The sequence below is a fragment of the Aquarana catesbeiana genome, linkage group LG01 (genome assembly GCF_042186555.1).
Source record: "Aquarana catesbeiana isolate 2022-GZ linkage group LG01, ASM4218655v1, whole genome shotgun sequence".
Taxonomy (NCBI): domain Eukaryota; kingdom Metazoa; phylum Chordata; class Amphibia; order Anura; family Ranidae; genus Aquarana; species Aquarana catesbeiana.
In genome coordinates this window covers 335,697,349-335,720,348 of record NC_133324.1, presented here as the reverse complement: position 1 = coordinate 335,720,348, position 23,000 = coordinate 335,697,349, and the positions used below count along the sequence as shown (strand labels likewise).

Here is a 23,000-nt window from a genome sequence, read left to right as displayed (position 1 = left end):
ACACACGGTCGGATTTTCAGACGGAAAATGTGCGATCGGAGCGTGTTGTCGGAAAATCCGACCGTGTGTGGGCTCCATCAGACATTTTCCATCGGATTTTCAGACACACAAAGTTTGAGAGTAGGCTATAAAATTTTCCGACAACAAAATCAGATCGCGTCAATTCTGCCCATGTGTGGACAATTCCGACGCACAAAGTGCCATGCACAATGCTCAGTAGAAATTCCGAGACGGAACAGCTCGGTCTGGTAAAATTAGCGTTCGTAATGGATAGAGCACTTTCGTCACGCTGCAATGTAAAAAATGGTTTAATGCAGCGCACTCTCTTCTTCCTTATAATGCAGGAAGAACAAAGTAGTTTTGCTGCTGATATTCACACAGACTTCTCTCAAACTTCTTTCTTTATTATTTATCGTGATTCCCTCAATATATTATGATTTGTCACATCTGACAGAAAAGATATATCATTTATGTTTGTGGTTTTTTTTTTCTTTCAAGCCTGATGCGTTTTTTTTTTGGTTTGTATTTTTTTCAAGGCTGATCTTGTTTTTTTTTTTGTTTTTAGTTATTTAAGAGAATATGAAAACACTTCGCTCTAATAGCAAAAATAAAATATATGTGAGCCAGCAGCTGCATACATTGTGACAAACAATAACTGGTAACTGGGAAAAAATGCAGCGCTAAGAAATATTGGGAAGTTAGGGTGTAGTGAAACAATTAAGTAAGAGATGCTGTACTGAACGGTAAAGCATATGTGCAAAAACCATAAGTGAAGTGAAATGAACAAACACAGTATAAAGTGTCCACATATGGTAAATGGATGATTCCAAACTCAAATTAATAAGAGGAAGATGTGATCCAGACCCCGTGATGGAAGTAGGGCTACTGGAAGGCAGTTTCTTGCATTGGGATAATATGCAAATAAAAAATAAAAAGCTTCTGCATAGTGCAGGTAAACCAGGGATTTTTATTTCTAAAAATACCATACAAAAAATGGATAAAATTGATCACAATTGAAATAAAATCTAAGCAGCGTAAGGAAGGGGAGATCGCCCTAGATTTTATTTCAATTGTGATCACTTTTATCCATTTTTTGTATGGTATTTTTAGAAATAAAAATCCCTGGTTTACCTGCACTATGCAGAAGCTTTTTATTTTTTATTTGCATATTATCCCGATGCAAGAAACTGCCTTCCAGTAGCCCTACTTCCATCACGGGGTCTGGATCAAATCTGTCCCCGGCTTCTCCTTGGAACACATCCTTGAGGTCTATTGGCTGATATCCAGTTGGCGGCCCTTCCTGATGTTTCTTTACCTCACCAGAGAAGTCGAGAAGTGAGACAGAGGTTCCACCGTTCCGGATATCGTTTTCCAGCCTAGGTTTGGCTCCATGCACCATTGACTCCATGTCATACGACAGTGGAGTCCACGTCATCTGGTAAGAGTACCCATCTTATCTTACTTCCTGATGTTTTCATTCTGATACCCCATATCGAGATGTTGGTTTACAGCTACGGAAGTTCTGTACCCCGTTGTTGACTCACAGTCACAGATCCACGCCCACCGTGCACCATTAACTTTAATTTCCAGTCTCACATCATTTTTTGGTCCATACCAGTTCCTCTTATTAATTTGAGTTTGGAATCATCCATTTACCATATGTGGACACTTTATACTGTGTTTGTTCATTTCACTTCACTTATGGTTTTTGCACATATGCTTTACTGTTCAGTACAGCATCTCTTACTTAATTGTTTCACTACACCCTAACTTCCCAATATTTCTTAGCGCTGCATTTTTAGTTATTTAACATCCTGAATATTTTTGTGTGTGTTTTGTGTGTCAAGTTACCACAACACCATTATTATCTTGTTTTATTTAATCTTAAGGAGGTTGCTTGGTGTTGGTGTCTCTTGTTAATTTCACATTGTATATTTGAAATGTACCTGCCTCCTCACAAACAAACTGTCCTTTTTGAAGGAAAACACACATAGACGAGTATAATTGAACCCAAAAAACCTTTATTAGGGCTCACAAACAAACAAAGAGGGAGGCAACGCTGGAGAAACAGCAGAAATTGTCAAAGCCTTGGACCCCCAGGGCACACATCAATTATTTTCCAGCAAAATTGGTGGCCTGAGGAGTCCTTATCTACGGGAGTGCAGTCTGGTCCAGAAGTCCCAGAGATCCGGAAATCAGCAGATGACATCTGTGTCCCCAGGCTGTGGTCATACAAGAGGCTGCATCTTTTGCCAGACCAGACTGAACCCAGGGTCATCACTCTCTGGTCTTCCTTCCCTGATTCCTTCCTGGCTATGGCTTTGGTGTTGGAGATGTGGCAGGAGGAGGAGTAGGACCCGGAGGAGGAGGAGTAGGACCTGGAGGAGGAGGAGTAGGAGGACTATGTGTGAGGTCACAAATGTGGGTTGCACATGTTATTTGGCCCCTCAACCCCTTATTGAGAGCTTCCAAAATTAAGAACTCACAAAAGAGGCGTTGGCCCTCCTCCATCTGCATCATTTTGCAGGCAGTTATGCCAGCAAAGTCCTCCTCCACACGGTGGGGTGTTCTGAGGGCCTCAGTAGCCTTCCAAAAGAGGCCTATGGCAGCCTCCTCCAGGTTACTCCTCTTCCTGCCACTTTTTCTTTGAAGGTGGAGGGGAGAGACCTGGGTATCAGGCAGCCTGCTTGGCCCGGCCACCTCCTGGCTGAGACTTCCCTGTGTATGAAAAAGGGACATCGTTTTAGTTTTTGCATCATCAACCACAATCATAAATTAGCAGCTGGGGGGGAAGGAAGAGTGGAAGGAAGAATGGAGAGTGCTGGCCTGGGTTCAGTCTGACCTGACAGAAAATGCAGCCTGTCATAGTACCAGAGCCTGGGGACATAAATGTCATCTGCTGCTCCTGATCTCTTGGAATCCTGGACCTTCTTGCGCTCCCTTAGATAAGTGCTTCTCAGGCCACCAATTAGGATCTTCAAATAGGTGATGTCTGTCGTGGGGATCACTGTCTTCACAAATTCCAACAAATTATCCAGCGCTGCCTTCCTCTTTGTTTGGTTCTTATATTCCGGGTGGTTTATCTGCCACAGACAGGGCAGTTCCCTGAACATATCAATGAACATTGGCATAAAGTCCTTATCTTTCAAGATATCCATTTTCACTGCAAGACACAACACAAGACAAACCCGAATGTCAGCCTAAAGTCTTCTAAACTTGTGCAAATACAGGCCTCAATCTAGAAGCAGTATAGGCCCAATGTTAAATCTTACCTTCGCATTCACGATCGGCGCCTCCGTTACTCCTTCCTCCGCTCACAGATCGTACGTACTACGCACGCTTGTTACGCTTTATAGACACTGCACCTGCGTTAAACTCCACCCGCCCCTGACATTCTTTCTAGTCTATTCCCTGCCCCTTCTCGTTTGGCGCAGTGGGGGGAAGAGCACATGGCGGAGTCAGAGCAGCTGTCTGATAATTACACCAACGAGGAGGAGGAGGAGGAAAGCCCGGAGCCAGAAACATCCTGATCCAGAAGGAGACGATTTAAGGCATCAAATATGTCCTTTGGGGAGATGTTGGAGATGGTCGACATCCTGAACAAGGCCGACTATGACGGGAAGTATGGACCTTACCCCAACCCCAATGTCAGAAAGGCCAAGATCATGGCGAAAGTGGTCAAGAGTCTGCACCGGAATTTCGGGGTACGGCGATTGAAAGATCAGCTCAGGAAACGGTGGTCGGACCTCAAATTAAGAGAACACGGGCAGTACAGAAAGATCCGGAGAGTGCTGCAAAAAAGTAAGTAGTTGTCCTGTTTTCCTATTCTTTATGTTCATTATGTTTGTGCGGCTCCATGTGCTTTTCTTAACTGTTATCCAGTTTAAAATGGCAACTTTCATGTTCATGGGCACATTATTTATTCGTATAAAACATTGTTCGTTCGGCCTAGAAACCACCATTGTTTTGGCCATATGCATTTGCCCACATTTTTTATGGCCTACTTGTCTGCAAATAATTTGGTTGTATAGATGGGTTTGTAACTAGAATGAAATGCAAACTAGATTCTGTGTAAGGAGAGGACACTCAGTAGCTGTTTACACATCTGGACACTGGAGAACTAGTGTGGGACACAAGAACACCCTTTTTATTAGGGGGCCCCACACAGGTGCTCCAGTGTATACTATAGGGGTGTCTCCATCTGTGAAGCTTGTACAAAACAGGTAAAGTATTGAAGCTTGACAAAGAACACTAAAAATTCTGGAACTCTGCCAAAACAGACAATTGTACCCCACTTCTAAGCAATGTTTCATATTCCTATTTCTGCCATCAAATATATGTGTGCTAAGTATACCTATTTTTTTTACATAGGGGATAAAAGACTCGGAGGACACCCCTCATCCAAGGAGACCACAGACCCCCCACCTCTGGAAGAAGGGGAAATACACCCAAGCCAAGCAGAGCAGGAGGAGGAAGACATGGTGGAAATTGTCACCACAACAGGTGAGTGTCTGCGACCACAGGTTCAGGTAAGAGATGGATGCCGGCATATTTATAATACATGGTGTGTTTTTGTTTCTATCTTTTTAGGTGATCGTGATGTTGTGGATCCAGGGCATTTCACCTCGGAAAGTGCACAGATCCTGATTGGGGAGATCATGGGGTGTAATAGGGACTTGGAAAACATCCAGAAAAGCATCAATGATGTTCAAAAAAAATGAAGAACATCATTGATGTTTTAGGGAGAGTTTAAAACCCCCTTAAAATCCCTATTTTTTTTGCGCTTTTTGTGAGCTAAAAATGTTTAGCATTTTTTTACATATTTGCGTAAAACCAAATTTTGAAGAGGCACACAGTGTGTCAACATGTGCTATCTGCCATCACGGGAGATCAATGGATGCGTTTTGAGGGGCAACCCCTTCCTAAATAATAAAGTAGCTGTGAGGAAGGGGTTGCACCCACAAAACAAGTCCCTTGATCCCCCATGATGGCAGCTAGCACATGTTGACATTAGGCAATTGGTGTGTATCTTCAAAATTTGGCTTTTCTAGGGGTGACTTCACCCCATCTGAACGCAATATCAAACACAGTTTGTAAATACTCATGTCTGATATTGCCTTCAAGTTCTACCAAATGTGAACTTTGTAAGTTCAAGATTTGTGTCTTTCTTGTTGGTTTTAAACATGCCTGTTTTATCTTAAATGGACATTTCTACTTTTTCTAATGTGACCCCAAAAATTGTTATACAACAAACATGTTGGTTTGTTTTAAAATCCTTTTCTAAATGCACATGTGATTGTGCTGGTATTAAAAAGATTGGTAATCAAGAATGTGTGGATTATTGTTTCAACGCTCCAAAACTTTTGTTGTGCTCTAATTGGCAGTTTCAAGTGCACTTGTAGTGCAAAGTGTCTTTGCCTTTAATAAATAACACCCAACAATGCTTTGTAATGTTACACAATCACGCCATTTTCAGGACTCACCACATTTCTGTCAGGGTCAGCTAAAAGAAACACAAGCAGTAAATGTCACCAAAAGATTTTAGTAGTTAAATTCTTTTTTTTATTTGAAAAAGGTTTCAGACATTGTCTGGCATATTGATAGCCCCTCTACCCGCAAAGTATTCAAGGTATCTTAGACGCACATCACAGGCACTCAGGGGGGGCAAGCCAGGACGGCCACTTTCAAGCGCCGTCATGGTTGGTTTATTTTTAATTCCAGCCTCAGGTCCAACTGAGCCAGCATAGTTGGCAGAATGTTGCCGTAAAAAGTTGTGTAGAACACAGCACGCCAGGATGATATGATTCAGTTTGTACTCCGCCATGTGTATGGGTGTAAGAAATAGGCGGAACCGGCTGGCCATGATTTCAAACATGTTCTCCACCTCTCTTCTGGCTCTGGCCAGCTGGTAATTAAAAACCCTCTGGTCCGGGGTGAGGGTCCTCATCGGGAATGGCTGCATAAGATGGTCCCCCAGCGCAAACGCTTCATCTGCAACGAAGACGAATGGGAGTCCTTCCACATTGTCTTCTGGAGGTGGCAAGTCCAAGCTGCCATTCTGGAGACGCCTGTAGAACTCCATCTGGGCGATGACTCCACCATCGGACATCCGGCTATTCTTCCCCAAGTCCACATACAGGAACTCGTAAGTAGCCGACACCACCGCCAACATCACAATACTATTGAACCCCTTATAGTTGAAATAGTATGACCCAGAGTTGGGTGGTGGGATGATGTGGACGTGTTTGCCATCAATTGCCCCTCCGCAGTTAGGAAAGTCCCTGGGCAAAGTGGGAGGCCACAGTCTGCCATTCCTGTGGCGTGGAAGGAAACTGTGGAGTCAAACAACAAAAACAAATTAGTCATTTTGCACATAAACAGGTAAAGCAGATTAGACACAAACATTCTTGGCCAACATCAAGATAACATTTATTTGAGGGAGTTTTTAAAGACCAAAGTATAAGGTACACCTATCAGATCCCCCCCCTCATGGGCCATTTCTAACATTTTAGGGGGGGGGGGGCTCTTGGACAGGTAACCCTCTCCACTTCATTGAGAGTTGAATGCCTAAATAATGTGTATTACTTTGGCTAGCCCCTCCTTAGTTACACTATTGGCAGCCCACTGGACAGGTAAGAAGTGTCATAATACAAAGATATAAATACACATTGTACACATTTAAGCACATTTGGAAATTCTGCTATTACCTATCAAGATAATAATAGTATACAAAAACTTTAAAGAGTACCATTTGAAAGTATATAGGCAGGCCCTTGCACTACATGCTTTGGGGAATTCATCCATAAATCTGATCACAAAAGAGATGGCTATAGTGTGTAAGGGTTGGGCAAAGTCAGCAGATAGATGATTGAGGATAGATAGAGAATTGTTATCAGCTGACTTAGCAGTTGGGGGAGGGAGGGTTCCAAATGATTTGGGGACCCCCAAAAAAAGCCTCTGGCACTCTGCCTGAATTTAAAGCACAAATCACATTTAAAAACATTTTAGGGGGTGTTTGGGGTAAAGCACTACTATGGAGCTGATAAAATACATTGTTAAGTGACTACATGAGGTGAATATAGGGCCAGGAGAGCATGCTGGGGGGGTTAGTGAAGGCAAATATGTATGAAGGACAAAAAAAAATTACATAACAATCCAGCATGCATGAGGACAAAGGGGACATTTAAAGCATTTTACAATCATGGTAATTAGGGAATGAGGAAAGAAATACAATATATTATCAAACATTAAATACAATAAAATGTGATATTAAAGGATAAAAATCTTACCTTAATATACTCCTTCTGCAGGACCTGGATGATGGCAGAACAGGTCTCTGGGATAATGATCCCCAGAGCCTGGGGGGAGATGCCTGTCGAGAACTTCAAGTCCTGCAGACTTCTCCCTGTTGCCAAGTACCGCAGGGTGACGACTAGCATCTGCTCCGGAGTGATGGCTTGCCTCATGCAGGTATCCTGCCTGCTAATATAAGGGGTCAGCAAAGCCAACAAATGGTGAAATACGGGGTCCGTCATCCGGAGAAAGTTCCTGAAATCATCAGGATTATTCTCACGGATCTCACGGAGAAAAGGCATATGACAGAACTGGTCACGCTGAAGCAACCAATTCTTGGTCCATGAACTCCTCCCCACCCTGTTCATGGACTGGACTTGTGTCAAGGTCAGGACCCCAACACCAAGCCCCCGCACAGCACGAACTCTACGAGGAGTACGTATATGCAACATGGCTAGAAAACGGTCGGCTGCTCAGAACGAAGTAACAGAATGCACTGAAGAACAGCAAGGCCTGTGAAGAGCGACCTGAAAAACAGTAACGAACGAACAAGAACACAATGACAAGAGTCAATGGTACTCGCTGCACGCACTGAAGAGCAGATACAAACCCACAAGCACAAACTGAACAGCAGAAACCGTTCTGAAAACCACGAGACTGAAAAAGCGCGAATCGTCTCTCACCAAACTTTTACTAACATGAGATTAGCAAAAGGAGCCCAAAGGGTGCCGCGCTTGGTTCTGAACTGGCCTTTTCTAGTCTCGTCGTATGTGGTGTACGTCACCGCGTTCTTGGCGATCGGAAATTCCGACAACTTTGTGCGACCGTGTGTACGCAAAACAAGTTTGAGCCAACATCCGTCTGAAAAAATCCATGGATTTTGTTGTTGGAATGTCCGATCAATGTCCGATCGTGTGTATGGGGCATTAGTATCCATATACCGGGCTCAACTGGCAGCATGACAGTTATATACAAAAATGAAATGAAAGCAGTGTCAATACATAGCCTGGAGTTTAAATGCTTAAATAATGCTTGCGGCTGCATATGTAAGTTTATAATACATGTCCCCCATCCCGTAAGAGGTTGGAATACAACAACCATAACACAAAATAGGGCATCAGTGGCCCAGCATCCTACACCTCAAGTCCTGAGATTGCCCCCCATCCTGGCCAGTAATAGGCATAGACTTTACTCTGAATGATATAGGCTAATATTGAAAAGCAGTGAAACAGTGGGGCTAACATAATGAAGAATAGCCCATAATCAGGAAAGGCATAGTGAAAATAGGAGCAAGTAGAGGATAAAGGGGATAATTGCAAAGAGGGACGTGGTGGGAAAACCAAAGGGGGCACGTTGATCAAGATGGAGCATGTTGAAGGGTGGGAAATATTAGGAAGTGGAACATTTGGGAAGAGGGGGGGATATGAGAGGGGAGCATAGAAAAAAGATGGACATGTCCCTATTTTGTGTTATTTGTGTTATGGTTGTTGTATTCCAACCTCTTACGGGATGGGGGACATGTATTATAAACTTACATATGCAGCCGCAGGCATTATTTAAGCATTTAAAATCCAGGCTATGTATTGACACTGGTTTCATTTCATTTTTGTATATAACTGTCATGCTGCCAGTTGAGCCCGGTATATGGATACTAACAAGTAGGGGTATTAGACTATCATGACATCAGTAACATCAGTCTGTCTTGCCACCCCTTTTGCTGAGTTTTACCAGGTAGTATCTGTAATGATCTACCTAGCATATAACACTCCAGAGTTTCTATTCTTTACCCCTAGGGAGAGTTTATGAGTCGGCTGGTTTAAACTAGCTACTATACATATGTTTAGTTCCCTTTTGTATAAGTAATTATACCATTATCTACTATTCATTATCTATATCAGGGCTTGTCCACATATGTAAGAGAGAGTTTACCATGGCATCCATCAATATGTATAACGCATATTTTATATGCTTGCTTTGCAAAAATATCGCTGACCATTGTGTGTGCACCTAATTAGGAGTGCATGCACGCCTTGGGAATTCTGATCTGGCAGCTAGGTCCGATTGGCTGTCCCCCATGCAGGGGGCGGGACAGGCATAGATGCTCTCCTATGATTTGACGTAGTGCGCAGTGTGATGACACCGTCGCTGAGGAAGTCTATGACGAAACGCATACGACGACGCCATGCACACTACATCACCTCTGGGTACTCGAGTTGGTGGAACGCAGTTGGAGCGCAGCGGACCGCTGCTGTCCCCACCTCCGGCTCACTTTTAGATCTTGTGTTGCGGCCTGCTCACCGCTGTTTAGAGGCTGGCCGCATACCCATATGCTATTTGCAATGTTTGCTTGTTGATTTTATCCATTTTTTAATTTTTAATAAATGAACGTACTTCTATTTACTACACTATGGGAGCCTATTTTTTTCTCCCATGAGGGGTTTATTAAGGATTATGCCCAATCTACCTGGAGTCAGAGGAATGCTTCTGGGACAGCTACAGCGGATACCGTGGTGAACTGGCCGTATTGATTATATCTACATGCGCATTACCCCTGTTGAGGTGATAGGATCCGGTAAGTGGGGACCCTTGAGTGGGAGCACAAAAGTCACCTGGAGATACTGTGAGCACTCAAGTCACCTATAGGTTTTTGCCATACCCCTGAGCATCACCAGACTCACACCTATATATGAACTGCCATTTATCCATCTATATGTGAACTGCTTCCTTATCACACATATGGACGTATATATGCCTTTGGAGTGTGGTTTGACCCTTTGGACTTTGTCACACCCCCATATAATGGTTATTGTGTTTGGGACTTTCTGACACATTTATTTGAGGTGTACACCCATCTGTGTCCAATCTTTCCGGTAAGCCCCCAACTTATGAGGTGGTGGATCTTCTATCAACACACAAACAAGTTTCCTTCACATTTGTTGGTGCTACATATATATTTTTTAAGGACTTTCTTATTTTTTTTTTGAAGATTGTATGATAAGTGTATCACTTGCACTTTTCTTTACACCATGAATATATTATGTACTGGTTTCTAAGGATTATCATGTCTAAGTATTATATACACTGTTCATGAGTATCAATCATATTTGTTAGCGCTACACTTTTCTTTATTTGGTTGCGACTACAGGATTAGATCACTTGTATGTGTTAGCTGCTTACCTACATTTGCCATTTCTGACAGCGCAATATTTATTTATATATTTCTCTACATATATTTGAGGTCCCTCAGATTATTATTATTTTTTTTTGGATGTGTTTCACCTTTATCACTTTTATCATTATTATTATTTTTTTGGATGCTGGATGCAACATCACTAGATATTCACTCATATTTGTTGAACTGTGCGCATCACTTTTTATGCACTTTTGGTATGTAGTTGCTAGGACGTACATGCCACATAATTATTCCACAGGTTTGCATATATACATATATCAGGTACCTCTAGGTCGTACTTTGTAGTTACCATACCAGGGGCCACTCTGCACGGCAGTTCACTTACATGTTTTTTAGGGTGTATGTTTCTATTTAAAGACCTACTGTATATATACTCCATAGGATTACCTCTATATGAGGCACTGACATTCTGTTTCAGGCTGGGGTATTAGGAGCTGTGCACCGGTGAAGTCTGCACATCCACGGTGTAGTCCTCTTACTCCCCCTATATACATCTGTGTGCCCTCAGCTATTAGGTAGTGCCACACACCCCATCTAATTGTTTGTTCCTTCATTATTTAGAGCTCCCCTAGGGGAGCCCTATTATGGGAGGCAGCAACCTATTTTTTTGTACCCTCATCCTAAGCGCGGTTGTTTCCTTTAAACGTTAATATTACCCAGAAGAAGCATCACTCAGCGTGGGCCTCCTGTGCAGGAGGAACTGCTGCTGATTTTTTTTTTCGGACCGTCAGGCGGCGTGAATTTACATCGCTGGACATTTTTATTTTTTTATTTTTTAATAAAGGACTTGTCCCAAGCTGTCTCTTGTCTTTTTTACCATTGTTGACACTTTTTTTGTGAAATGGTAGGGGTATAAATGTGCCCCGTTACCAATTCACATGGGGTGGATTTGGGGGTCCCCTTGTTAAAGGGGGCTTCCAGATTTCGATAAGCCCCCCACCTGCATACCCCCACAACCACCGGGTAAGGGTTGTGGGGATGGGGTGTTTTGGGGTCAGACCATTGCATGAATCTATCCTTTTTGGGCGCCGGGCGCCTGAATTACAGCGGGGGGTGTTTTTGAAGCACCTGATTAGAGCCATAGGCTCTAATAGGCGTCAAAAGGTGACCTGCGAGTGCCATCCTTGGTGCTCGCAGTTCACTCAGCTGTGTTAGGAAAACAAATAAATATTCGCTTTCCTAACACTGAACCCCCTCTCCACCAATCAGGTGCTCGGACCTGTTACCTGTCACCTGATTGGCTGAAACGACAGGGGCCGCTATTGGACGCCTATCAGGAGGGGAGGACGGGAGTCAGGAGATGAGGATGGCAGGAGACGCTGGCTTGAAGGACCCCGCTCATCGCCGTCACCCACCTGCCCCACCAAGACAGGGTAAGTGCCGAGCAGACGGCGAGTGGGTGGGGGGGTCACACTGGCGGCATTCAATGGCACAATGGCAGCATTTAATGGGCGCACTGGCAGCATTTGATGGGCACACTGGCTGCAATTGATGGGCACACTGGCAGCATTTGATGGGCACAGTGGCTGCAATTGATGGCACAGTGGCTGTGTTTGATGGCACAGTGACTGCAGTTGATGGCACAGTGGCTGCAATTGATGGGCACAGTGGCTGCATTTGATGGCACAGTGGCTGCGTTCGATGGGCACAATGCGGCTGCGTTTGATGGCACAGTGAGGCTGCATTTGATGGCACAGTGGCTGCAATTGATGGCACAATGGCTTGTTTGATGGCATAGTGGCTGCAATTGATATTTTTTTCAGAATTTTTCAGTTTGTTTGCGCCCCCCAAAAATTTTTGAGCACCAGCCGGCACTGTGTACAGAGAATGGATGAGAAGCTTTTGTGATTGAGAGGCTGATATAATCTGAGGCTCTTAAGGCTCGGAATCACTTGAAGGAGATTCCTCTGCTTGGATATCAATTGCCTGATCGGCCATTACCTCTTCTACCTCGTAAACCCAGACTTGCTCCAGTATAGGAGGAATAGGGGAAGGGGACCTGTCACGCTTCCTGCCACTTTGTGTGACAGAAGCAATCATTCCAGCAATTCCAGGTCCTCTTTAGTAATAAACTCTGAGGTAGTAGTACTGGTAGTAGCCACAATGCCAGATAGACGCAGTGGCTCAGATCGCCCGGTTACACCCAGGGAGGCTATTGCAGCAGAGTTCCATTTAGCCTCTACAGGGGACACTGATGAAACACATGTCCTTTTGCTGCAGCGCTCCCCTCCAGAACACTTCTTTAGAAGACATAGCTTGTTGAAGCAATGGTAGCTGGCTTTTTGACAATACACAAGTTCCTCAGTATCATAATTCCCCCTTAGAAGAATCTTATACAATGAACTGTTCTTCCAGCTACTGCAACATAATTAGGCTGTGTCTGTAATTGCCCATAGGACTCACATGTCAACCAGGACAAACTGCTCTGTGTCCCCTCCACTGGCCAGCAACATTGTTGCAGGGGAAAATAGATATTAATTGGACCCTTTTACCAAGGCCACTTACCACCTCTAGTGGGCAAAAAAAAAACACTGCAAGCTCACAGAAAGCTCAAAAGTGACCATCTACCATTTTAGACACTGGCGAAAAAACTGAAGTACTTCCTGTATGTGAGGGGTTATATAGGGGATCACTTCCTATTTTTGGTTATTCTACCAGTGTCCATTCACCTATAGGTGGTGCATAACCCAGGTAGTAACGTATATGGCTGCTCTGTGTCCCGTGATGTACGAGAAAGAAATCCAATTCTTACCACCCATGACCTCAGCTGCAACTTGTAGCACACCCCACAGACATATGAACACATGTTCAAATCACAGTATTTTTAAAGAACTATATACTTTATTTCTAATAAATGTAGCATTCACCCTGGAAGAAGCAGGTGAGAATTATGCCCAGGTCTTCCTTGCTAGTACAAAGGCTGCCAATCACATGCACAGTTCCATGCACACCGACAATACAGGCTGGGTCTAGGGCAAGGGTAGGCAACCTTTTGAGCACAGTGTTCCAAATAATATTTTCAAAGAAATTGAGCGTGCCAATTTTATAACAAAAAAATGTCAATTTCACACTCTCAATCACGAAAAGGATTTTTTATAAAGTAAATGCTGTAAATTACTTGAGTAGAAATGAGAAATTAACATCCTGCACTCTCACGCCTCAGATCAGCCCCAATTCCTGCAACTCCACACTTGAGATCAGCCCCAATTCCTGCACCTTCACACCTCAGATCAGTCCCAATTCATGCACCTTCACACCTCAGATCACTGTAACCCCCTGCACATCTGCCCCACCACTGTAACCCCCTGCACATCTGTCCCACCACTTTACCACCCTGCACATCTGCCCCACCACTGTAACCCCCTGCACATCTGCCCCACCACTTTACCAGCCTGCACATCTGCCCCATCACTGTACCACCGTGCACATCTGCCCAACCTCTGTACCCCCTGCTCATCTGTCCCACCACTGTAACCCCCTGCTCATCTGCCCCACCAATGTTCCCCCTTTCTCATCTGCCCCACCACTGTACCTCCCTGCACATCTGCTCAACCACCGTACCCCCATGTTCTTCTGTCTCACCGCTGAACCTTCTGCTCATTTTCCCCACCGCTGTACCCTCTTCTTATCTATGATGTGTGTGATATGCAGAGTGGTGAAAGGAAGCAGAGATGAGACACATCTACCTCTCCTGGCACACTCATCCTGCTGATCCACCTCTCGCATCCAGCCCACATGCTTGTATGTGATGTATGTGATGTCACCTACAAGCATCTGGAATGGATGTGCAATGATGAACTCAGGTCAGGGGCGTTTTCTGAAAGCCATGGGCCCATGTGCAGGAAAAGTTGGGTGTGATTTTCATCGCGTTTAATACTGGCTGTGGCTTAAAGGGACACAGAGTTCGGGGGTTCAGTAGTAAGTGACGCAAAGGTTCAGGAATAATTTCAACAAAGTTCAAAGTTCCCAGATGCTCAACAGTAATTCCACAAACTGTCATCTGATTGTGGTTTTCTCAATCACAGTGAAATCCCTTCCTTCTGTGATTGGTAGTGGCAAACAAGTGAGTCATCTTCCTCCAGATGGTGGACAGGGGCTAGCAGAATTGTGATTGGCTTTAGCAGTGGTCAATGACAGTCCTCCTCCTCCTGGAAACAGGGACCGCCCCCCCCAGCAGAACTGCACCCAATCTCTCCCCCATCACAAAAGTGGACGATCGCATCTATAGCAAGGTTAGAGAACCAAACAATATTTCCCATCTTTTCCAATGGGTGGGGGCACAGTGCCTCCCTCTCAGTGCAGGCGTGGTGTGGAGAATTCTGAAATTGGAATGCAATAGTGTCTCACTGACACTTCCCTGCGCTGCTCTGCTGATAGGGAGGGAGTCGAGTGCCGGCAAAAGAGGCTTCGAATGCCGGGGGTTGCCTACCCCTGGTCTAGGGGATGTCTTTTTAGAATTTATTGCTGGATAAGTTGAAACAGGAAAGGAGTTCAGGGGTACTTCAAACATTCACAAAATAATAACAGGAGGACAGCTTCTCACTAATCTTCTCTAAGCAGCCTTTCTTGGAGATAAAAGGGACTGGCCAGTATATCTAGGACTCTATAAGAGCAATTCCAGGCTCTCTACTCCCTTGTCACCTCCTCCCATTCTTGCCTTCAGGACTTTTCCCAAGCCTCTCCTATCCGATGGAACTCCCTAGCCTAATCTGTCTGACCATCTCCAACTCTGTCCACTTTTAGACGATCTCTGAAAACCCTTCTTTTCAAAGAAGCCTATTCTGCCCCCACCTAACAATTGTACTTTTATTTTCTCCATCGGCTCATCCCCTACAGCTTTTACCTTTTGTATCACTTGACCTTCTCTCTTTGATTGTAATCTCTAATGAGAAGGGCCCTCTGATTTCTCCTGTGTTAAATTGTATTGAAACTGTACTGTCTGCCCTCATTTTATAAAGTGCTGCGCAAAATGTTGGCACTATATAAATCCTGTATAGTAATAATAAAATAATAACATAGTATCCTCTGGCACTTAATGACCTTCTAGCACTTGCACACCCAAGAGACCACAGCAAGATCTTTACTCGCAATGTTCCAGGAGCTGTCTTCCACCCAGCATCCACAGGGCCTCAGTGAGGGATACAATAGATTCTTCTCCATACCAGAACTTCAGGATAGTGCCCTCCAGCAAACATAATCCTTTAGCAATCAACTCCAGGTTTCACTTAATGAGGCCCAGACTGCAGTTTCTTGTCTCATTAGCTATCTCCCAGGGGCAGCAGCCCCAGGGGAACTGGGCGAATGGTTCGGCCCAAGCATGAGTGCAGGCCGAAAATTGGCTGTTCGCCCGTTCGATGAACACCCAAAATATCGGGGCGTTCGACCCTTTTGTTCAGCCGCCGCACAGTGCATTGGAATCCCTGATTGTCTGAAGCAATGAAAGCTTTGCCAAATCAGGGCACAGAACACTGTCAGAGCCACAATTGGATGCTGTCATGATGACTCTATCCAATCATGGCTCATTGCGCTTAGTCCCGCCCCACACTATAAAAGTATTCTTTCAATAGCGGCCATTTGTAGTGTGATATCAGCGTGGAGAGAGATAGAACACTGCTCTGTTCAGTGCTACTAGAGAGGTAGTGTGCTATAATGTGCTATTCTGATTCTATTATCAGTGTAGAATATCAGTTTAGTGTGAATCTAGTGATAGTTCAGTCAGTGTGAGTGTAGTGTGTGACCATTCATTTTTACTTTAGTGTTAATCTAGTGATAGTTTAGTCAGTGTGAGTGTAGTGACCATTCAGTTTTACATTAGTGTCAGTTTATTTTGACAAAGCAGGTTTACTGCAGTATAGTTCAGTACGTTAGTGCACGTTTAATGCAGTATATTTCTGTGCGTTACGTGCCGTTTAACGCAGTATATTTCAGTACATTACTGCAAGTTTAACATTGTATATGTCAGTGCGTTACGTGACGTTCCTTGGTTTGTACCCCTGCTGTGCTTATTATGAGGGGGCTCCCACCATCCCTGTGCTGTGATGACTTCCTGGGTTTTTATCCCTGCTGTGCTCATTATGAGGGGCTCCCACCATCCCTGTGCTGTGCTGACTTCCTGGGTTTGTACCCCTGCTGTGCTCATTATGAGGGGGCTCCCACCATCCCAGTGCTGTGCTGACTTCCTGGGTTTGTACCCCTGCTGTGCTCATTATGAGGGGGCTCCCACCATCGCTGTGCTGTGCTGACTTCCTGGGTTTGTACCCCTGCTGTGCCCATTATGAGGGGCTCCCACCATCCCTGTGCTGACTTCCTGGGTTTTTAACTTCATCATAACGAATAATCGTAATTATTATGACAATAATAGAACGATATTAACAAACATTCTTATTTTGTCTGATTCTGAATCTCCCATCGACTACCAGTACCAGTCTCCCACTCCCATATTAAAAAAGGTAATTTTCCCAACCCTCACTCAGCAGTAAAAGAAAACCTCTGATTGGTCAACAAAACACCAGACACGTTTCCGTTGTAATGGAATTTGGATCCGAAATTCGTCAACAAAATTTCGTATACAATTCGGAAGCATAGAAATTTGTATTTCGGATGCTTCCGAATGAACAAATTTTTGGAAATTCATACGAATTTTCGATTAGTACGAAATGAACCGCACATGTCTAGTCTGCTTCTCATGCCTCCGCAAATTTGCGGTGCATGGGCTCCCTCATGCTTCAACGCCTGCGAAAGGACCCAACAATACGTGGCAGAAAGAAGAAGGATCGTTATTGGTTGGCAACCCTCCTTGACCACTGTTACATGGGTCTCAGAACTCATCACGTCCCCACAGAGAGTGCAGAAGATGAAATCTCTTAAAGGGCACCTTAAAGAGAAGTTTATCTAAGGCTTTTCCCGACTCTGGTAGGTTACAGTGTCATGGAAAATGTCGTTTTGAGGCTTCTGTTGGTCAAGAGAGGAGCAGTGGAGAAGGTGGCCGCCTAAGTGATGCATTTCACAATTTTTTTAGATCTCGCCGCCCAGGGCTTTTAGCTTCCACATCCTATCGGCAGCGTCTGCATCACATAGTGGACAATTATCTAGGGACGAAAACAGAGATGGAGAGCTTTCCAGTCAACAATCCACTGGTTTACTGGGTCATGAGAATAGACCACTGGTCAGAACTTGCCCAGTATGCAACTGAGCTGCTGAGCTGCCCTGCAACCAGCGTGCTTTCCAAACAGCCATTCGGTGCTGCTGGAGGTTTTGTTACTGATTATAGAACACGTCTGTCCACAGACTCCATGGACTGTCTGACATTTATCAAAATTAACCAGTCCTGGATTACCAGCAGCTATCAAGCCCCTGATGCTGATGTCGCTGATTAAGTGTTTTTGGGATGTGGAATCTCTGCAGGAATTCTAGGCTGCCTAGCGTTGGGGTGTTCATTTCACCTGGAAGAATTTTTTTGGTGTAGGCTTCATGGGCACAATTAATACCCAAAGACCAATTTTTCCACGCCTGTTTGACAGGTGCATATCATTTAGATTTTTGACAGCAAGGCCAATTCTTGCTTTCATCACGAGTACCTCTATAGGGTTACAGCGTGAAGGCGCCACTGACACCCAAAGACCAATTTTTTCGCACCTGTTTGATGGGTGCATATCATTTCAATTTTTGATAGCAAGGCCAATTTTTGCTTTCGTCAAGAGTACATCTATAGGGTTACGGTGTGAAGACGCCATGGACACCCAAAGCCTCATTTTTCCCCACCTGTTACTTCTATCCAAAGTCTGTGGAAGAGACACCAAAATGTATCCAAAAAATCTCTAATCTTGTTCCCAGTGCATTACATTGTGGCCTCATCATACAGACTGGCTCCCCAAGATGTTGCTTACAAAATAAAGAAAGCTTGCAGGGAAAATGTCATTTTTTTCCTTTATACTGTAAATGCAATTATTGCTGCAGCAGCTTCTATACACAGTACGGATGTGATTTTACAGGTATACTAAGGGGACCCCCCAAGCTCTATACTGAATTTTTCATTTTTATGTTTTCACTTTAAGCATCATGAAATCACTGCTCATTTAAAAAGTTTTTTTACAAACTTTTTTTTCATTGATACATTTCCCCCAGGGCAGTACCCAGACCCCCATAACCATTGTATGCTCAATTAATTGCATATAAGCCTCCAAAATGGGAACTTTTGATTTTTCCAGTTCAGGTCTCATAGACTTCAATGGGGTTTGTTATTTGGTTCTGAACTTTTGCGATGTTCTAAAGTTCTGGTGTGATCCGAACAGGGGGTCGTTCGGCCCATCCCTACTGGAGAGGAAAGAACACTCAGGAAAGGCCTCCCAAGCATTTATCACCTCTCAGCCACCTTCTGGACATCCCCTTTCAGGGATTGGCTGGGGTATGATAAATATTCATACTGGTTATCCCTGCCTTGACTTTTCCTGTCCTTTTTTTCTGGAAGCTTTTTCCAGAAGCAGGCAGGAGGAATCAAACACAAACCTAGGGAACCTAGCCTAACAGCCTAACTAGAGAGGGCTCTACATCAGTGCTGTTTTTATTTACTTTTTTGCTCTCAGGGACAATCTTCCTTTTTCCATTTACTCATAAATGTATTACAAAGAAAAAAAAAAAGAGCTACAGGGCAGCCAGACTTAGTGGAGGGGGATTTCTGCAGCATATTTGGCAAGTACAGAAACACAGTATATATAAAATAATATGCAAAGATGTTTTTATTACAAAATTATGTGAGCAGACTGCAGTTCCTCTGAAGTAGGCAGCAGTATTTAAACCGCTTAAATCATTTGATGAAATCTGTTCATAAGTCCACACTTTTGGAAGTGACAATCTAACATGTCCCACCATCAGGAGAAACCAGAGATTGTAGTGGAGACACAGGAGATCAACACTCCTAGAAAGGAGTGTCAGTTTCTGAACAAAAACTTCAGCAGGTGATTCTGTTTCAATAGAGTGGTGTTTTGCAGTAGTGGCAGGGGGAGAGGTATTTACAGGTACTGCTAATATTTCAAAAACTTTGACAGTCACTTTAACAAAGACATTTCACACTGCATCATTCAGAGATTTTGTCAAAGGGGCACCCTAACAGGTATATTTAAAGAAAAACTATGTTTATATTCCTTGTCGCATTGCATTGATTAAAATGATTTTTATGGAAATAGGTTTTAGAAAATTTTACTACTGTCCTTTCCAGCATCTGCTTTACTGACCTCACAGAATGGCATGGTTTCGCAGTGGACTAACCAGAGCAACCTGACCACAACTTCAGGTAAGGCTTTGTTCATCCAAACCCTGAGTTCCATGTCAAATTGAGGTACCCAGGGTCCACCAGAGGAACCACCCTCAGGCAGAGCTTATAGCAATCTGTGGTACTAAATGGATGTGGCTTACAGTGAGCAGGTATGGCTAATTAGGCAAAGTACAGCAGTGGTGGCTTATTCTTACTGAGTATTGAAAAATAGGGCAACTTGGGGAACTTTTATAAATTTTTTTAGTGGCAGGTTAACCAATCCAAGATTATGTGCAATATTACTACCTACAAGAGACTGTCAGAGATTGCTCACATGTTACAAAAGACTGACAGTGACTGCTTCCATATTCTAAATGTAGCGCCCTGCTCCTAATGAGCAGACGCTATGTTTTTTTTAAATTGAAATTAGTTGAAGCTACAGCTTAGGCTCAACTTATTATTGCCTAAATGTTATGGTTTCTGTGTCAGATTGGTTGGACTGTGCAGATTTCCATCTAACCATGGGTGGTGCTGTCATCATTGGTGGAATGGAAAATACAGTCTTGTCAAACACATTGACTACTCGCCGCTCAGAGGCTTTTCGGTGGGAGTGGTTCACACACCGGATATTTCTGGGTAGGGGTATTTAAGGGACTGATGCCATTTTAGGGGGGTTCTTGTTCTTGGGTGACTATCGGGTGGTCCGCGCTCCTGACCCCCCGGGCTCGGGAGGTGGGTTAACGCTCCCCACCTCATGGCCCTCCTGGCCTGGGAGACTACGAATTCTTAAAGTTCTGCCTTAAGCTTGGCGGACCTAAGGCCTAGCTACTAAAGGAAGAATCGGAGTCTTGGTGGCCTATGGGTCAGAATGATGGTCTCTTTGCTGTCAGGCCTGCGGGAAGAAGCAAGGGACTGCAGTGACCAGGGGAGGACTCTTCGAGAGAGGACCGAGCATAAGGCTGGTATCTTAAGAAGAGCCTGGGAACTCAGTCGGAGACGCATCTTGGATTTGTACCACAGTCAGTTCTTTAAAGACTGTACGGTCTGTGGCAGAGACCGTTTAGATCGTTCACAATTTGTTCACCCAGAGTCGTAAGGTCTGTGGAAGAGACCGTGTTTGAGCATTGCATCGGCTGCTAGGTCGGTGAGAGGGGCCTATCCGGTGATTGCTGAATCCAGAAGTGTTATTTCGCTGGATGTAGAAATTATCTCCAATAGCAACGTCCAAGGTACCTGAATCCCTTTTCACCATCTGTCTTTCTATTGCATTTGATGTTACCGAATAAAAACTTGAAAAGAAAAAGAAAAGTCTAAGTATTGGAGCCAGTGTTTCAATTGAACGAGTGATGAGTACCCCTAGGATGGACACTGGAAGTAAGGTAACTGTAGGCCCGAAAAAAAATAACTAGACGTGGCTTTGGGGTGAAGAGATTAAAGTAATAAATTGAAGCAAGGCACCCAAACCAAAGTGGACTAAAACTACATAAAGATAGGTCTGTTGACATTGCCTGTAAGTTTTGTAGTCTTTCTTGTGTGAATAACGTTGAGGCTCCAAGCTTTCTATCTAGAGGTTACCTAAAGCATGGCTTTTAAAATCTCAAACACATTTTGTGATTCTAGTGCTTCTCATAGTATGACACAGTCATGTGTTTATCGGAAAAATATAATAATTGAATAGCTAAATCTGTCCACACATGTTAGAATCCGAGGGTAATATTTCCTTCCCATTTACAAATAATTGTTTACCTACTTGGATATACAGTATCTCACAAAAGAGAGTACACCCCTCACATTTTTGTAAATATTTTATTATATCTTTTCATGTGACAACACTGAAGAAATGACATTTTGCTACAATGTAAAGTAGTGAGTGTACAGCTTGTATAACAGTGTAAATTTACTGTCCCCTCAAAATAACTGAACACACAGCCATTAATGTCTAAACTGCTGGCAACAAAAGTGAGTACACCCCTGAGTGAAAATGTCCACATTGGGTCCAATTAGCCATTTTCCCTCCCTGGTGTCATGTGACTCTCTAGTGTTACAAGGTCTCAGGTGTGAATGGGGAACAGGTGTGTTAAATTTGGTGTTATCGCTCTCACTCTCTCATACTGGTCACTGGAAGTGCAACATGGCACCTCATGGCAAAGAACTCTCTGAGGATCTGAAAAAATAGAATTGTTGCTTTACATAAAGATGGCCTAGGCTATAAGAAGAGTTCCAAAACCCTGAAACTGAGCTGCAGCACGGGGGCCAAGACCATACAGGACAGGTTCCACTCAGAACAGGCCTCACCATGGTCGACCAAAGAAGTTGAGTGCACGTGCTCAGCGTCATATCCAGAGGTTGTCTTTGGGAAATAGACGTATGAGTGCTGCCAGCATTGCTGCAGAGGTTGAAGGAGTAGGGGGTCAGCCTGTCAGTGCTCAGTCCGTATGTTGCACACTGCATCAAATTGGTATGCATGGCTGTCATCCCAGAAGGAAGCCTCTTCTAAAGATGATGCAAAAGAAAGCCCGCAAACAGTTTACTAAAGACAAGCAAACTAAGCACATGGATTACTAGAACCATGTCCTGTGGTCTGAGGAGACCAAGATAAACGTATTTGGTTCAGATGATGTCAAGTGTGTGTGGCGGCAACCAGGTGAGGAGTACAAAGACAAGTGTGTCTTGCCTACAATAAAGTATGGTGGTGGGAGTGTCATGGTCTGGGGCTGTATGACTATGGTAAAGCAGATACAAACTGCATATTACCTAAATTACCTTACACTCTACATACCATCTTAAAGCGGAGTTCCACTGTTTTTTTAGTTTATTAAAAGTCAGCAGCTACAAAAAGTATAGTGTCCCAGAACATTGCCAGGAGGGAGGGGCCACCTAGCAATCGCCTAGGCGGTTAGAAGCCCGGAAGGAGGAAGTGGGACAGGAAGTCCCACTCCAAAACAGGTACCCAGTCTCACCCCAAAAAAATGGCATGCCAATTGTGGCATGTCAGGGGGCGAGGAGTACTTAAAGCGGAAGTTCCATTTTTGGGTGGAACTCCGCTTTAAATAACCAGACGACACCCATTATTGGAGTAAATTGGCCACACCGGCCATTTTATTAACATAATAACATAACCTTTATTTTAAACAATACTCTCCCAGATACATCTTAACTATGTTGAGGATAATTGAAGGCACTGACCAAGTTTTCTTAGTATTAGCGTGTCCACACAAGGTCCCCAGTTGCAGCTCGCCGACTCAAGGACAATACCATTCTGCA

The 23,000-nt window shown here is 44.0% G+C and overlaps 1 protein-coding gene across 1 annotated transcript in view; it reads left to right on the top strand.

Annotated features, from left to right (window-relative positions):
• The window catches only part of LOC141145209 (uncharacterized), a 140,363-nt gene that overhangs the window by 83,884 nt on the left and 33,479 nt on the right, over positions 1 to 23,000 (top strand). The window contains exon 9 of the mRNA XM_073631705.1: positions 19,701 to 19,775. Within this exon, the coding sequence (XP_073487806.1) occupies positions 19,701 to 19,775 (75 nt within the window). The remainder of the gene's footprint in view (positions 1 to 19,700; positions 19,776 to 23,000) is intronic.